Source organism: Bombyx mori, chromosome 1 (genome assembly GCF_030269925.1).
Source record: "Bombyx mori chromosome 1, ASM3026992v2".
Taxonomy (NCBI): Eukaryota; Metazoa; Arthropoda; class Insecta; order Lepidoptera; family Bombycidae; genus Bombyx; species Bombyx mori.
Window position 1 is genome coordinate 8,931,733 of NC_085107.1, and position 18,443 is coordinate 8,950,175.

At 37.4% G+C, this 18,443-nt stretch overlaps 2 protein-coding genes and 2 long non-coding RNA genes across 5 annotated transcripts; 2 read left to right on the plus strand and 2 right to left on the minus strand.

Moving 5' to 3' along the window:
• Nucleotides 1-110: 110 nt before the first annotated feature.
• Nucleotides 111-15,987, minus strand: LOC101737871 (RUS family member 1). The gene is made up of 9 exons (XM_004929795.5): nucleotides 15,631-15,987; nucleotides 8,927-9,088; nucleotides 7,899-8,037; nucleotides 5,517-5,674; nucleotides 5,240-5,381; nucleotides 4,035-4,243; nucleotides 3,577-3,836; nucleotides 3,306-3,507; nucleotides 111-2,209 (listed from the first exon to the last, which is right to left on the minus strand). The coding sequence occupies exons 1-9, from the start codon at nucleotides 15,713-15,715 to the stop codon at nucleotides 1,854-1,856; spliced, it is 1,713 nt and encodes a 570-aa protein (XP_004929852.1). The 5' UTR covers nucleotides 15,716-15,987; the 3' UTR covers nucleotides 111-1,853.
• LOC110385839 (uncharacterized) lies at nucleotides 9,137-14,595 on the plus strand. 2 transcript variants are annotated; one of them, XR_002431088.3, is made up of 3 exons: nucleotides 9,137-13,648; nucleotides 13,714-13,947; nucleotides 14,297-14,595. It is a non-coding gene; the product is annotated as an uncharacterized LOC110385839 (long non-coding RNA). The 2 variants fall into 2 exon arrangements; XR_009973243.1 differs by having other exon boundaries at nucleotides 9,137-13,576.
• LOC134198945 (uncharacterized) lies at nucleotides 14,298-15,613 on the minus strand. The gene is made up of 2 exons (XR_009973244.1): nucleotides 15,258-15,613; nucleotides 14,298-15,076 (listed from the first exon to the last, which is right to left on the minus strand). It is a non-coding gene; the product is annotated as an uncharacterized LOC134198945 (long non-coding RNA).
• Nucleotides 15,988-17,098: 1,111 nt separating the features above from the next.
• Nucleotides 17,099-18,034, plus strand: LOC119628981 (uncharacterized). Its single transcript, XM_038013130.1, has one exon. It carries the CDS (start codon nucleotides 17,099-17,101, stop codon nucleotides 18,032-18,034), a length of 936 nt encoding a protein of 311 aa, XP_037869058.1.
• Nucleotides 18,035-18,443: the final 409 nt, after the last annotated feature.

The window sequence follows — 18,443 nt, forward strand, 5'->3', positions numbered from 1 at the left end:
GCACTTTTATTTTAACAATTACCTTCTTACGTCACTTTTATTTTAATTCATTACTATTTGGGGTTTTGTCAAATAAGTACGTATTAACAGTAAATAAGAAAGGCAAAAAATTCACACTTTCATTTTATTGTGTTTAGTTATCTACATAATTATACATTTCAATAATTTCGAAAATTACATTCTAAATAAGTTGGCACAAAATTTCTCATTTCTTAATTCTACTTCACATCAAATAACATTTATACTTATACATTAATATTTTAAGTATAATAGACACCAATAATATGTACTTGTGCTAATGTTAATAAATAAGTGGTCAATTATTTGGGAACAACTCACGTCGAAGACATTATACTTTTGAACCATGACTATTATATTTTTTTACAATTTTTCGTTTTCCTGGGATTTTTATAATCTGGAAAGTTAACGGACATAAAAAACAATGCTATAAACATGATACAAAGTCGAAAAAATTTAGTCTATATTTAAAATGCTTTGAAATTTCGGTGAATGCAGTTAATCTCTCCAATATATTTAATTAGTATTGAAGTCATGCAAAGGACATGTATCACGACTACCAGCCATAGCATAGCTGGTATAACCCCCTTACGACGCATACGTAGAGAAAATAAACCACTTTGCCAAAACCACTTTAAAGATTTTGTTCGTACGTTTAGAGAAGCATTTAAGAAAGCACTAGATATCAAATGGGGTGTTTGAATAAGTAAGAAGGAAAGTTTTTGACGCTTAAGTCGTCTTAAGAATAAAATAACAATACGGAAGGATTGTCAAGAGTGCCATAATTTACAAAGGAGCATCATAGAGCCCCCAAACATAGAGGCCATCATGTATAGCAATTGCATAGCAAAGTGGAAAATGAGCTTGAGGTGTACTTATTAATTTTTAATGTTTATCATTATATAATCTGTAATTTTAACTACTCGTGCGTAAATATTCTAAGAATAGCGCAAAAAATCAGATGATTGTCCTTGATTTTCTTAAAACAAAACATAAATATGTTTGTCATCAAAAGTAATCGGAATTTTAACTGCCAGTTTTTTATTCAAGAGTGCCTTCGACATATGAAGTCGTTCTAATTAATAATAAACCACAACTATATTTAAAAAAATTCGTAATTCTAACATCCATTTTAAAAATACATTAATAAATAAAATGCCTAATTGGTTTTCGTCTTAAGAGTTCGTCATAATAATAAGCATTTTATGCCCGTAGTAACAAAAAGGAAGGAGGCAATAAATATTAAAATAAAATCATTTTCTTATCATAACGAATTTTCGATTTTTTCCTCATAAAGAATACCGTGCTGTACCCTCATTATCCTCAGCCGGACGGAGATGATCAGTACATTCATTAAATTGTAGATGAACGTATTTTTTTCCATGTCTGCACTCGCACTATTTGACCACCATGATTGATAACATTACATTAAAATAGACTAAAAAAAACAATTAAAAATTTGATTTGATTAAAACACTTATTAACAACGACTAGGCTTTTCGACTTAAAACAAAGTTTAGATATCAGACTTTTAAATATTAAGACCTATATGTAAGTATATCGTTGGCGAGTAAATTAAGATGCACGACACCTATATCAATTATATTACCACATATTTTTGAGTGATTAATGATTATTATTTAATCTAATATCGTCTAAAAAGTTTACTTAATCTAACATTCAAAAGTGTCAAAATTACATTAAACTTCACTTGTAAAAGTCTCACATTCTCTTGAATTGTATACAAAATTGGTACTATACGTCAGTCATTTTTGGAATGTTCATTTATGCTTTAAATGTTTACGTTTGAAGAGATTCTTCAAATGATTCATGGGTCAGTCTTTTTTCCTGTTTTCTTTCGGTACTTCAGCCTTAACTTCCGCTTCTGTATTCGGTTCACGATATTCTTCGATTTCTGGTGATTCTGTTTCAGTGCCGATATCGTGGACTCGTCGTTTGGAAGCTTCTTTCTTGTAATGCATCAAAGGCTTGGTCTCTACTACGCCGTAAGTGACCCCATCACCATGTTCTAATTCCATAAGCAATTCTTTCGTAAGTTTTGCATCCGCCTCACTGATCACATAGTCCTTTGTTGATACTCTACCCTCTATTGGCGCGTATTGAGAAAGTGGTTTTACCGAAGAAATACGCCATTCGTCTACCATCAGCAGGTGTTTATTGAGATCCCAACCTAAACACAAAAACATTTTTTTTATATAAATTTAGCCAAAATCGTAAGGGTTGATTCGGATAGATCATACGGAAAGAATTATCAATCCGAAAAGGTGGCTGCAAGTATGGACCGCCTTAAGCCAGACTCGGTCAAGTCCATAGTATTTTGGACAAGTCTACGTTCCTAGCTTTTATTATACCTATAGCATCTCTGAAGGGTATGTAATATAGTATGGGTAATGTATGTATAATTTTATTATTATGGTTTGAGGGCAAGCTCCAGATGATTGACGTGTTTTATTTAATTTTGTAAGATCACTGCGATCTACAGATTAGTCGTAAGATTAATGAAAAGCGAATACAGTTTTAATAAATATATTACGAAATGTGGGTTGAAGATATTTGAAGATTTTTTTAGAAATTATGTTGGTGCTTCTGATCTCAAACTTCCATAATTAAATAGCAGCGCGCAGTGAAAACGTAGGCAATGTTTAGTAGTAGAAATAGCCATTTTGTAATCGCCATTTTGTTATCTACCTCCAAAATAATTAAGCAATTTTAATTTAAAAATTAAGTATATCAATAATTCATTTATGAAATAAGCTCGATCTAATTTGAGTATCCGCGAAACAGAAGAATATGTTTTCTTATGTTTTATTGATTAGCTTAGTGTGGCCTTATCATGTCGCGGCGTCAATCACTGCAATCGGATTTACATTACACAGATTTTGTGATAGGGTTGATATCGGGAAGTGAAATTCCAAGAGCTAAAGGATTCAACCTAGATGACTTTGAACATATTTTAAAATTAGATATAGTTCATTAAGGACAAGTCAAAGTTATTTAGGGATTTTTTTATGCCCGATGATTTTAACTGTACCATATGTACCAGGCATCAGCAATAGAGCTAACGCTTCACATCGAGAAGCCTGTGTCGTTAGCATTTTCAGCACGCGTGACTTATCTAGGTAATCTTTGCTTTCCTAATTAAAATGCTGTGCTGTTTTAAATCTCCTCATTTTCTTAACTTCTGTTAGCGAGCACATCTCCTAAATCGTCCGTCATCTTCTGTTAAACTAATAAAACACCTAACATTTTATTGGTTATTTCCTTACCTATGCGCATCATACCCGTTTTAATTCTCATCCATTCTCGTTGAACAATTCTATTAACGTATTTCATTAGGTCGTAAGAAGGCTCAAATTTGAATTCATTAAAAACGTGAGTCTCTATAGGTTCCCGGCTCCAATCAGTTGTTTGTATTGTGCGGCATACCTGCGCGAAAGGTCTCTCCTCATTCGGAGCTTGGTAAACGGGCTGCAATGTAAATATTATTATAGAAATTACGATCGGTTAGCTGTCGATTAGCGATTATCACTAACTCACCAAGGGCACATCGTTGATTACACATATGATAACGGAAAGGAGAACAGCATGAAAGTAAGCACGCAGAATATCATCGTTCATTGCCTTTTCATTAAGCAGCACATACATTTTCCGGTCTTGAACATTGGGGATTATGATATAATTTCGGTTCTCGTAGACGTCTTTGATGTTCTTTAAGTGTGACGCCTTTGGATATTTTTTTTTAATGAGATCCTTTATGGACACTCCCATTTTAATTTGGAAACCACACAATTTGAGGTCTGAAACAATCGTTTATTCGAAATCATGAAAACGGGAAGGTTTCGTCAGAAGTTTAATTTCATTTAAACTCATTAATAGCTATGAAAAATGCTAAATAGTTTGTATTGATTTTTCTGTCTTTTCCGTAAGTCCCTGTATGGAAGCCTAATGTTCATTTTAATCGAGCATAAAGTCTTATAAAGAGCATTGTGTATTACCTAATGTATGCGAGCCCATCTGATAAAAAGCGACTGGTTCGCGTCTGTTCACTTCACACGGTGTTGCAATTCTTTCTTTCGTTAAATATATGTTGATAAACTCCAAAAATCTAGGTTCATTCATAGTCCGTAAACAAACAGCTCTTACAGCAAAATAATTGAACGCTATATGAAGCATCATTATGAAAACGAAAATAAACGCATTGCTCCTGAAAATATTACATAGTATGAAACATGATGAATTAAAGTGTTTGTGTAAAACACAACATATTTTTATAACAATTTATATAGTGCATATTATAAAAGAAAAACATCACTCACGCACTTCCGAAACTATCTTTAAATTGGATATAGATGTGGGCACATTGTAAAAGTCCGTCAACTAAGAACGAATTTTACGTAAATTCTATTAGGAATGCATTTTTCATATTTCCGTGTTAATCGTTATTATAACTGGTAATTTTGCCTGCCAGTGTCACTCACACATGAATTATTATTTTTCGGAAAATACGTCGTATTTTTTGGGAAGGAATGATTGCTTGAAGCCGCGTGGTCAGTCTATGGGCTTATAACGCTGCGATAACTCAAATATTGAAACTACAGGGACAATTTTTTTCATAGTATTAAATCATCAGGGTACCATAGGAGACGCGGGTGTAGTTTCAAGAGATTCGTTTTTTTTTCTTCATAGAATTAGCGATAGTCCAATTATCGACTCTAAACAACCCGATCTACCGATCAGCCGAGACCGTCTCTGCGGTAACAGCGCATTGCAGGAGTGATGTGTTCACGAGCAGTATTCCTTCGAGACACGCACACGGTATTGCAACATAAGTCCTTTGTATAATAACGTTCCTGAATTTTTTATCTATTCTATTATTTATCGATTTAAAACGATTGAAGTGGTGCGAAGATAGTTAGTCTTCATGTTTACTGTTAACATTGTTACCTTTGCGTAAATGTCGTTCTTGCCAGTATTATGTATGATAAATGTTCACGATTCAAAAAATACCTTTAAATGTATTATTAAATACTGTGGTGATTGTTTTCTGAAAGCGCTACAGCAAAAAATAGTAATCGTAAAATAACGGGCATGCTTAAACAATCCTTGGAATGGATTGAGGTTTTTTTGAATGATTACAATGCTTTATTACAAAATACATAAATATGTGGGTTATCAAGAGAACAAATTTTCATTTTCTTACCCAAAAACAGAGATAATAAACAAAGCAGTAAAAGAAGCAATAAGATTGACAGCTGTCTCTTGAGCTGAGTCTTTGGCAGAAACATCGGCCATGTTGCCTCTTACTGCATGGTGTTGCGTCATAGCTGCTCTTGTGGCACCACCTATGTATATTAAATAAAGAATTGACATTATGCGTATATGTTTAAATAAAGAAAACGATTCAGACAAAATAAGATATTGTGGTTATGAAGACATTTCAATAAAGATAGACATGAGTGTCTGCAAATTATCTTCACCTGAAACTCCAACAATTGCCTTCATAACAGTGCTCACACACAGTACGACTGTAGTGTAGTTTTTGAAGTATGGAAGAGCAATTTCAATACACATCGCTGCGTCATTTAAAATGTCGGCGTAAAGCCTCCATTTTTTGCTGTACGCATCCAAACACGTTCTGCAAGGGAAACAGTTTTTTAACAGTACCGTTTTTATTTTATAAAATCCTAACCTATCAGTTTTATTAATTATCATTTCAAAACAATTGTATTTCTATTTGAAAAACAATACATAATACAATAAAATTCAGGAGAAAATTGGAAAGCCGTCATCAACCCGCTTGCGTTATACTTTAATTTTTTTTTTTAAAGCTTGGGATTCCATTTACGGATACCCGGTCGAGGGGTAACGGTAACGGACCGGGTTATGTCGGACTCCGGCGCCTCCTAAGAGGTAGAAGGGGAGAAGAGAAGGGCCGAGGTCCTCCACCTCCCCCAATTTCTCACAGGAGACAAGGCGTTGAAAAAGGCGCGCGGAAGCACTTGCCCCGCAGAACGACTACCGACTAAACCCCATCGAGCTCCACCACACCGACTACACGAAACTTACGGTACCGCGGTGCGCGCCGAAAGTCTCGCCTTAGCCGGTACCCGTACTAATGTTAAGACGGGATTTCATCCCCGGGAAAATCCCGAAGAACCTCGTCTCGGGAGACACACCGTGAGCGGCGCACAGGAGCCACCTTGCACCGCTTCACCACCAGACCAACAGTCGAGTGGCGGGCGCCCACGCACCCGGCACTCGATAGTCCCTACGAGGGCTGAGCGGCGGCCTCTCGCACGCGTCGTTCACCCCGCCTTCTGCGCTGAGAAGCTGAAGAGGGATCCCATTCCCTTTCGCGCTCCTCAGCCTCACGAAGCGCCATGACCAAGTCACAGAACCCGGCCATGGCCTCCCACGAACTCCGGTCCTCTACCATACGGGCGACGACAACCCGCAAAGAGAGGCCCTCCCCCAACACCGCGACGAGGTTTCGCCGCGGGTGCTCCCACCGTGGGCACGCTTCTAGCGCGTGCTGAGCGTCATCGTCCGGGTGCCCGCACTGGTGGCAGCCCGGATGTGGCTTCCTTCCGCAGACTCTCCACAGATACCTCCCGAAGCATCCATGCCCCGAAAGGACCTGGGTGAGGCGAAAGGAGAGCTCACCGTGTCGCCGGTCCGACCATGCCTCCAGCACAGGCACCAGTGCCTCGAGCGTGCGCTGACATACAGATTATTATGGTAACAACTCGTTGTACTCCTATATACGTTGGGGAAGTAGGCGGGCATATAAAAATTGAGGCGACTAAAATTTTTTATTTCGCTCAACAACCGAGATATTCTGCTTGTTAGGAGTCAGCGTGGGTCGAGGACCGTGGTCTTCCGTCACCCACCAGTACTTTCGCCATGTAGCTGCAATTGGCTCTTCCGCGTTCGGTCATACACTAGGAAGAGTACTCACCGAAACACGCAAACGGAGTGGAATATTTATTTATATATATATATATATATACAGTCAAACCTGGGTAAGCGAGAACTGGATAAGTGAGAAAACTATAAGTGAGAGTAATAGCCAGGTCTCGTCATTTTAAGCTCCCAAAACCTCTATTAGCGAGAAACAGAAACCTCTGTAAGAGAGAGTCGTTTTTCCCTCATGGACCTCCGTAAGTGAGACTGCTACTTATCTATACCTCTATAAGCGACAGTCGAGCTTTATTTATTTATATTATTTAGGAGGAACAAATGACAAAACATATTACAAATTTAACATGTGCTATTTTATGACTCATTATTAACTTTCGTGGAACTTCCTACCATTATTTTTGTATTGTTTTCTCATCAATATTGAACCTATTCTATTTCGTGGAACTAAATAAGGTTGTTATTTTATCGCATTCTTTTCGAATGGACACGTGTGCCTGTGTGCCGTCCTGTTTGTCGGACTTACTCAGTTTACTCAATCAATTAATCAATTGCGAAGGAAAGTTCTGTTCTACATCATGTCAAAACGGAAAATTAAAGTACTGTCATTAAATGATAAACTTAAAACAGTGAATGCGTTTGAACCCGGAAAATCGCGAAATGAAATTCATAGGGTGTATTAGCGAGAAATTCGGGTTAGTGAGAAACCTCTATAAGCGAGAATGAGATTGTGCTGCCTTGAACTCTCGCTTATCCAGGTTTGACTGTATATATATATATTTTTTAATTTTTTTTTCTTTATTGAAAAACAATTTTTAAATATGATTCTGCACAAATGTATCAATGGTCGTTTGGACGCCCTGATCTACATTAAAGAGTAGATAATTTCAGTAACTACATACTTGTTGTAATAAATTAATAATATTACATCCTCTACTCACCCATGAGTAAAAGCAAAGAGTATCCTGCCTAGATGACCACAACCGTCTTTAATGACCCATGTCACTGTTGCAGCGAGTGGAGTAGCAGTTGTATCTCCAACACCAACACCTCTAAGCACTTCTTGAGTAGCTAAGGTACCTGTTGTTAAGTGGAAAGTAATTTCATTGTTATTATAACCCTCTTATAAGAAGTAGTGCTCAATTGAAAAAGCAAAAAGGCAATTTTTGTTGTTCACTCTTCTGTTAAGAAGGAATTCTATATACACGAAATATTGTTATTGGTTCAGATTGTGTGACTGATTGGTAAATGCAGCATTTAAACCGCTTAAGCTACAAACTTGAAATTTCGAAAACGATAACTTACATTATAAGCATTCATTAAGGAAGATTTGTTGGATATTTAACTTGTAAGATGTTAAAATAACAAGAACTGCTGTCTTGGAATTAATTATTTTAAAAGGTGCATGATTCATAACCCTGCTTCTGGATGGAAATAAATTTCAAAGTTTTTATTGGAACGATGACAGGTAATAAAACAGACAAATAAAATATTACCGTTAAAATTTTTTTTTGTCTATTAATCTTAACTATATCTATAAAAATGAAAAACAATGTGCTATTTTCTCTTTATTTGTGTGATAAGACCTTGCATGTTGTCAGATTTCATGTTTGCAGGTGGGAATGAAATCTAAGCCATTCAGTAATCCACTTAAATACACACCAAAATTTCATAAATTTTTTATAATTTTATTACATTATTACTTTGTTTTGCCAATAACAGGTTTTTACCAATTTAAGCAGTCCATTATTTTGAAAATGCAAAAAACAAAAGAGAAGCTGTATCATATAAAATAAATGTATGTCTTGAAGTATCACTACTTATGGTGAATTTCGATCATTAGGCAAAGCAGGTTGGAATTATAATCAAGCTCACATATAAGTTTGACTTTTTTTTTAATGCAAGTTTATACTTTTCGGAAGTCATTAATGATTTTCTTTTGTTGCAAAGCTATTAATAATTAGTATACCTGTTATGGTGCTGCAGAAAGCTTGAGCTGTATCCCATATCTGGTAAGCTGAGTAATCTCTGCTGACACTGTCAGGATATCCTTTTGGTAGAAAAACATTCGTGAACCAGTTCCTGAAGTAATTGATCTTTGTTTCATCATACACCACAACCATAGCTTGCTCTGTTTTCAAAGACAAAGTTGGAAATTAATTTAAAATGACTTTTATTAGATACTACCAAAGTATCTTAATTTTAAGTTAGTTAAATAAATTGTACTTACTCAAAATTAAGATACTTCGGTTAAAAAATTACTTTCTAAATTTAAGGTTTTTGGTATTTTTTTAAGCTTTCTAAGATAGAGAGCTCATTCAATATTATATGGGTTTCTTTGCTCATAGATATCAGATGTGCCTAGGCAAAGCCAAATGATTCCTACCAACTCAATATCTATCAAAACCCATTTGAAGAGTAGGTCACAGCAGCTAAATGGTGAGATAGGTAATGAAATGATAGCGTATTATTATTCGTACCTCAGTATTTGTAAAGCTGGTATTTGTAATATACCAGTGGTTTATTACAAATACCTCAAGATGTCATTTGGGGATAGGCACTGGAAATATAAATTACCACCTTTTATTGGATAACATCGACATCAAAATATGAGTCCAGTTATTTAACTTGAGACATGAGGTGTATGTCTCATTGTATAATATGATCACTGTCCTAGAGTGATGAAGAGGAGCTTCGCGCCCGTACCGCCCACTCCGCCTTCTTCGCTGAAGATCATAAGAGGGATCCCACTCCTCAGCCTCACGGAATGCCATGACCAGGTCGCAAAACCTGGTCATGGCCTTCCGCGAATTATGGTCCTGTAGGATGCGAGTGAAGACAGCCCGCAAGGAGAAGTCCCTCCCTAGCACCGCGATGAGGTCCCACTGCGAGTGCTCCCAACGCGGGCACACTTCGAGTGCGTGCTGAGCGTCATCATCTGGATGCCAGTACTGGTGGCAATCCGGATGTGGCTCTCTCCTGCAGACCTTCCACAGGTACCTCCCGAAGCAGCCATGCGCCGAGAGGACCTGCGTGAGGTAGATAGAAGAAGAGCACGCCGTGTCGTCTGAGCACGCCCCCAGCACGGGCACCAGGGCCTCGAGGGTGCGCCAAGCTCCTCCAGCAACCGCTCCCTCCACTTGGCATTCGCCAGATGACGCACAGCACGCCTCCATCGACCCGTCGGGCCGGGCGGCCGTCCCCAACTCATGGACTGCGTCCTGCCGGCCTCGAGATCCCAAGGAAGGGAACCGGCAAGGGCGCAGGCGAGCTCCCGGGAGATCATACGGTACCCCCGGTACCCCCTCATGATAACTTAAACCTCAACAATGTAATAATTTTGTGTCCCTTTCCCTTCGGAGTCCAAAGCCTCTTTTACTTAAAATACGAAGCCTCTATAACTGAAACGAATAATTTAGGCATCACACCTCAGTATCATAAAATTGTAGGTACGATGACCTTTGTAAATTCAATCTTATCTTAATATTACATTAGTCATTTTAAACGAATGAACAAACTGAAAAGGTTCCCTGTATGCTAGGGTACCTGTAAGGAACGTTAAGAGAAGAAGAAATAATTGTCTGTTATTAATGGTGCTCAGAGCGATGATATAGATGAAGATTTTTTATTTTTTTATTTATTGCGTGGATGGCTGGACGTCTTCACAGCCCGCCTGGTGTTATGTGGTTACTGGAGCCCATAGACATCTATAACTAAATACTGTCACCCACCTCAAGATGAGTTCTAAGGTCACAGTATAGTTACAACAGCTGCCCCCACCCTTCAAAATGACAAGCCACAAGATATATCTACAATTTTATCTATCAGCGAAGCAAGCAAGCTGTAAATACTTTACGATATTTTTTTAAAGATCAATTCTGTAACACAGATTGTGACATTTTCTCTTCTTGATTTAACATTGAAAATAAAATTAATGTAAAAACTACGAATTGTTTGAAAAACAAGTCGACTTTTTTATAAAGAATAAATAAACTTCAATAAATATACCTTTAACCCTAAAATAAAGTATGTAAATACATATTCATTAACATTTCAAAATTGTGCATTTAGCCTATCTCTATAATTCTAAACAAAGCTCAAAAACGAGCCTCTGTAAGTAAAAATATAAGCCAATAAAATCTCCTTCACTTAAACTCTTAATAAATAAAAACTTTAATAACTTAAAATATTTAATGTTTCCCTTGGTCTTTAACTTATCGAGGTTCTAATGTATTAGGTAATTTTAAATGTTATTTTATTTATTTATACTTTATGCACAAAACAAATGTTGTACACAGGCGGACTTAATGCCATAGGCATTCTCTTCCAGTCGACCACAGGGTGGTGCAGAGATAATGCATGGCAGGTGCATTAACAAAAGAATAACAAACAACAACAAAAAACAAAAAAAAGAACAAAATCAAAACAAAAATCTTCCTTAAAGTAACATCTCAGTATTATAGAATACACATAATGTTAAATATAGGTACTTATATAGATTACATATGACTTTGTATACATAAATAAACATACTACAATTTAATATACCTATGTATAAAATAATAAATACATACATACACATAATTACACACAATATAATATACATGTAAAGCAATAATGGAGTCAAGAGAGAAGAGATAGATTTCAGGTAGTAGACAGTCTAGGATAGTTATACCCATGCGGCGAGATATGTTGTCATATCCCACCGCATTAGATTTAATGGAAAGTATCACTTTTCTTATCTCAGAGGGGGCAACTGGGAAGAGCTGAAAGGGGACAACATCTGGACGCTATAGACCACACAAATAAGCTAACGTTTGATTTTTAGTTAAGTGATCTATCACAGAGGATGTGGAGAAGTGTCGGTTGAAATCATCTAATTGAATAATATTTGGAATGTCCAAACGTCGCGATCTGCCGATACATCGGCAGGAGAAGAAGAAGCGATATTATCCAAAATGTGGTGGCGCTTGGCATTGCGTATCATTTGATTACACCTATTCCTAGCAGACTTAAAAAGGACCCCATTATTTTCTATGCGATTCTTTTTGTATTTTCGAAAAGCGCGATCTCTGCGACGCATGGCCATCTTAACTCCTTCAGTCATCCATGGAGCAGACGTTCGTTTCAGTTATACTCTTCTAATTGGGGCATGAATATCATATAATTTGATTAAGATATTATTGAAAATTTCAACTTTGTGATCAACTGATGCAGCATCTACTAGGGGATCCCAGTTTATCTCGGCTGCATCATTTCTGAGTTTTTCAAGATCCATGCGAGAAAAGCACCGCCTGTGCAGGGTCTTGGGAATAGGTTTTGGGGATTTAAGGATATAGGTAAGAAAAATTAGATCATGATGAGAGAACCCTGGATCAGTATGTTGACCATGAGAGGAAACTAAGGAAGGATTCGAGGTAAGGATTAAATCGAGCCAGGTGTCTTCACCGACGGTGTTCAGGTGCGTAGCTTCAAAGCTTGTAGTTGCATTAGATGAAGAGTAGCTGATTCAATGATTTGAAGAAGCTTCTGGGATCTAGAGGAATTACCAGAAAGGATATTTGTGTTGAAGTCACCCATGATGATAAGATGTGCGTACTCAGAGCCAAAAGATTCTAATACTGTTTCGAACTCAGTAAAGTAATCAATATTAGGGGGACAATAGGTGACACCAATTACAGTTTTTACTCTTCTAACACAAACCTCAAGAAAAAGAAACTCCACATTAGAGTTGGTAGAAGATGAAGACAATATTTCATATGGAAACGTGCTGCGGAGGTAAATGGCCACACCACCTTCTCTACTGACCGTTATATCATTATGGATAAGAATAAAATCTGGGAGAGAGAAAGAGGTCGACAGAAGAGTAGGCTTGAGCAAAGTTTCGGATATCAGGATGACGACGACGTTGGTATTGTAAAATGTATGATACAGTTTGCCATAATAACTGGCTACACTCTGTGCATTGATGTGACATACATTGAACTGGCAGCCAGATTTGTGGTCAAAAGTATGTCATAAAAAGTCAACAAGGGTGTCGGTGGCTGAACCAAAACTTTCCTCTCCAGAAGAGGTACTGGATTCATTTGCAGAAAAAAAGAATCATTATCAGTATCTGATACACCTGATAAAAAGACATAAAAAACAAAATTAGAAAAAAATATATGTCTATTTGTAAAAAACAATAATAACTAAATATATTTAAAAAAAATAACAATTTGTTCAGATACAATATAAAAGCATTAAAAACCAAAGAGAGAAAAAATAACTAATAACAAACAAAAGGAACGAACTGTATATCTCAACACCACCTGCCAGCTAACACCAATATAAAATATAGAAGATGTAAATTAAATTCAGTGAACATCAAGAAACATTTAGAAAGTATTAAAATAATCAAAATCCAAAACACAAAACAACAGAACAACTACACTATGTCTGGTACGTCTAAGTAGTAGTCTGTAACTGATTTTATACCAAAATACAAATGTTTTAAACTGTGTCATTAACCACCAACTTCATTGGACTGAATGAAAAACAAAACAAATAACAATAAAATTATTGGAATAGAACTTATTATATACAAACTTAAAACTACTTACCTAACAGTAACATACAGGTAATACAGAACAAAAAAAAGAAAGATGAAATAAATGATAATAAAAATACATACACACTTTTACTACATATGGTAAGTTTCGAGTTGCCTATCTAAAGAACATTAAAGCACCATTACTTCCGAATTTTATGTTTTAGATTTCCTGTCTCAACACTTGAGGAGCCACTGAAGCTTCTGGAAACTTCAACAGCAAAGGGCTCAGCTCTTCCATAGCTGTTACCTTATGACGTGTTCCGTTAGTTGTTTTGATAACTATGATTCCATCCTGAGTCCAGCAGGATCGCATTCCGAAGTGAGCTCTTGCCTTGATAAAATGTGGACTGCCAGGGCTTCGTCAAAAACTCCTTCAATGAAATTGAACAACCCTTAAGGTTAGACTTTGCTCTCCAAACATTGGTTTTATGTTTTCTTTAGTGAACCTAACAAGAATGGGCATGTTATGTTCTGGACTTCGTGCACCAAGTCTATGGCATACTTTTATAAATGAAGAAGAGAAATTTTTAAGGCCAGCTTATTATTTAGCACATTTAAGATGACTGAAGTACAATCCTCTCCGTCAACCTCAGTACATCCCTGGAAAAGCAGTTTTGCATTGCTGCCGAGTTTCCAGACTATCAATCTGTTTCATGCACTGTGTCCGGAGCAGCCCCAGTATGCTAAAGACCACCTCTCTGAACATAAGGTACTCTTCAGCAACTTTATTTACAGTTTCCTTTGCAGGTCCCGCAGATTGAATCTGTGTTTCAAGTTCACCCATCTTCCGTGTGAAGTTTTCTTCTAGGTTCTTTTGAATAGTTAATATTTCAGCAAGTTGAGACATGATGGGCTTGAGTGAGAGGAACAAGATGTCACTTAAATGGTTGAAGGTGTGCTGGCTGGTGGTTTGCAGCTTTATTTATGACACATAAGCTGCTGCAAATGTTATTACCAAATCAAATATACTTGTGTACAAACTGGATGTTAAAAAATATTGATAAAAGATTATGTTTCTAATTTTCAATAAAATTTTATGTTTAAAACATGTCTACACTTTTTTCACACCTACCCACAAAAAAAAACGATTATTGTACGATGTAAATCCTTCTTTCACATAATGTAATGTACTGAGCTTAAAATTTTGCCAATTGCAAATTAGAAGCCATTGGTTCTCAGGCATTTAATATTATGTAATGGAATGTTATATAGTGTATGGTAGAAGCTATAGTCATATAAATAAAGCCGGAGTCGCGTTTAGTCAACTTAGTCCAGTGTAGAGTTCCTCAACCTTAATGAGATGAACAAAAGGTGAAGATCGTCAACTAAAATGTGGGTGTTTGTCACTGTACAAGAGCAAAACTTGGTTTGTTCGAACAAGTGTTTGTGAATAAATACCTACATCAAGTTTTAAAAATCTTTTGGCCTGAGACTATCACTAACTTAGAGATCCTTATGGGGAAGTGGTATTGAATTGGTCACACAGAGAAATCCCAATACTCCAACCCTATCCAAGTGAGCACTGACCTTTTTTTTTTTTTTTTTTTTTTTTCCGGGCCGAGGGCCGAACCTCCTACGAGGTCCCCGCGCCTAGGGGGCGCGCGGGGTATGTGAGACTCAACGATCTGCAGGTGTTGAGAGCAGACCGCGGGCCCAAGGAATTTAGGGCCCACCCACTAAACGACTCCCCTGCACTCTTAGCACTGACCTAGAATGTGTCTGGCAAAAGAAAGAGAGGCCGTCCCAAAAACGTGGCGTCGCTCAGTAGAGCAGAAACTGGGCGTCTGGGACATAACCTGGGAAGAGGTAGAACAGAGTGCCCAAGACCGATGTAAATAGAAGCATTTGATTGCCTACACTTTACGTCTACATAGATTGCCTACACATTTGCCACCCTACACCACAGCAGAGGGTAATAGGAAACAAAGAAGAAGAGGGTAAAACGAAATTATTTTAACAGCATATTCTAACAAATCTTTTCAATTGCTTTAAATCCTGTAATGTGCATCTACATGCAATCAAATGAATAATATTACTCTTTAGGTAATTCATATCTACAAAATAAATAGGTTCATACTTACCGGGTGGTTTTATGTAAATGCGTTCGGTACTCGAAGATCCATACTTTTCTTTGACTATAATCTCACCCTCTGGTTGAGAAGACATTGTAAATAATTTAAATCAAAATTTTAAATAGATTTAGTAATGTTTGAATACAATATGTATTGTAGGTAGTTTGTGAGAATTTAAAATTTTCTAGAAATGGTCTGCTGGACTTCAGCTCGGGTTCGGATATGCGGGGCTCGGGTTGTCGGGAGTACCGTAGTCAATATTATTATGTAGGTAGGTACCGTACCTACCTACCTAAATTCATTGATTTCCAGTGTCGTTATAAAGACATTCGATTCCTAGATCTTGCAAAAGCAACATTGCCAAACAGCCTGTGGCGTTTTATTATGCGTAAGCCGGAGCGCACGAGATGCGGGAAAAAGGATATAGTCTGTGACACATTACCTTTTTACCGCCAAATATGAAAAACATAAAAATAATTTACAATGTGTTAAATAACTAATTTAATGTAATTACTTTATGCCGCTACAACAATAAAATTTATATTGTTCCAACTGTGGTGTTAATTACATAAAACACGACCAGGCGAAATAAAGAAGGGACTCTATATGCACTCCCTCATTGGTGACCCCGACGTGATCGATCGTTACAAATAGAGATCGAGTAGAAACCATATACACCTGGCGCAGCATCCAGACAAGGTCGAGTACAAACTATAAACACCTGGCATTCAGGCAAGATCGTCTACAAACCATATACACTTGGCGCAGCATCGCCGCGCACAGCAGAGTGATCAAGTACAAGCGGTTAAACACCTGGTGCGGCATTCCACAACATGGAACTTATTTTCTTTCTTTTTTTGTGTTTTCTGATTAACTCAGTGAAGTGTTTTATATTTTTTATTTTATTTTAATCTTAATACTTTTTCATATTCTCCGCCTATACTATAACTTTAATTTTGTTACATAATTGCATATACAACAGCTTTGTCGACATAAAAACACAAGAAAAACAAATTTTTAATTTAATTTAAAGGTTCTTTTTGTAACAATAGTTAATCATATTTTGTTAACGGGCCTTCATTGCTCCACCAATTCATAGTATAACATTGTAATTAATAATAATATTAAGGTATTATTGTACGATTAGTAGTAAGGAAATATTTGTTTTTACGAGGCAAAATAATTACAGTTTTAGGTTTTATCTACATGAATGCTTTAGAGTAAATAGTCACGAAATGTAAGTCGGTGCTAACATCACATCTGTATTTAATTAATTTCTATTTTCTTGTTTACTATAATTTTATTTCATTGTTTTACTGTGTCTCGTATTGTCAGTATTTTGCCATCTTTTACCATAATCATTAATTTTCATTTTCTTCTTTACTTATTATTATTATTTTTAAGTTGTTACATTGTATAAGTGCTTAGTTTTTTTTTTTTTTTTTTTTTATTAAAATTGTAAACGTAAAGTTCTGTAATGGAGGCAAACGAACAATTAGTAAGAGAAGAAAATACACTGTTACAACAACAAAATGCCATCCTAAAGGCTGAATTACAAAAACTTAAAATGCAAGGCATCGATAAAACGGACCCACCCCCCACAGACCCATTATTTTCTCAACCTACCTCAGTATGCAGAGTAGCCATAAAACTTCCTCCCTTCTGGCCTGATCGGCCTGCAATTTGGTTTGCTCAGGTAGAGGCACAATTCTCGATTTCAGGCATCTCCGCTGACCTGACTAAATTTAACCACGTGATTGCTCAGTTAGATACCCGAATTATTGGGGAGGTAGAGGACATTATTCTCCAACCACCACATGAGGACAAATATGGTCGCCTCAAATCCGAGTTGATCCGTAGGTTGTCCACGTCTGAGGAGCAACGTGTCCGGCAATTTGTCAGTGATGTTGAGTTGGGTGACCGCCGTCCTTCGCAGTTTTTACGTTATCTTAGATCATTGGGAGGAAAAACCCTCACTGATGAAAATTTGCTTCGCCAGCTATGGATGCGTCGCCTCCCACAACATCTCCAAGCAATTTTGGCTGCCCAATCAGAACTCTCGCTGGACAAAGTCGCTGAGCTAGCGGACAAAATTTTGGAAGTTTCGCCTGGTATGGTCGCACCTCATTCATCTGCTGTTTTCTCAGCAAGCACGTCTGCCGTCTCACCCCCTTCGTTAGAAGATATCACACGGCGTCTGGATGAGGTCACGCGTCAGCTTGCTGTGCTTACTGCAGAGCGCGGTAGAAATAGGACCCGGGATTTCTCAAACCAGCGACGACGCTCACAAACGCCTGGTAAGCTTCAAATGTGCTTTTACCATAGGAAATTTAATACTAAAGCTGTTAAGTGTATTCAACCATGTACCTGGACGCCGCCGCCACCTTCGGAAAACGACAAAAGCAGTCAATGATGGCGACGTCTGACTGCTTAAAGGAGAGTCGCCGATTATTTGTCACCGAAAGCGTAACCAAGCGCCGTTTTTTAATAGACACAGGCTCCGACCTCTCCTGTTACCCATACCAGTGGTTAGCAAATAAGCCGGTACGTTCAAACTATACGTTAGCGGTTGCCAATGGTAGTGAGATACGCACTTTTGGTCACATAGAAATGGCGCTTAATTTGGGGCTACGCCGCACATTTCAATGGCGATTTATTATCGCTGACGTCAACACCGCCATCATCGGCTCCGATTTTCTGGCGCACTATCGGTTGTTGCCAGATTGTGCCAGCAAGAGACTCGTCGATAGCATTACCGGGTTGTCATGCGTTGCGGCCGTCGCTGTTTTAGACCAGACCAGCGTCAAAGTTGTCTGCGCTCC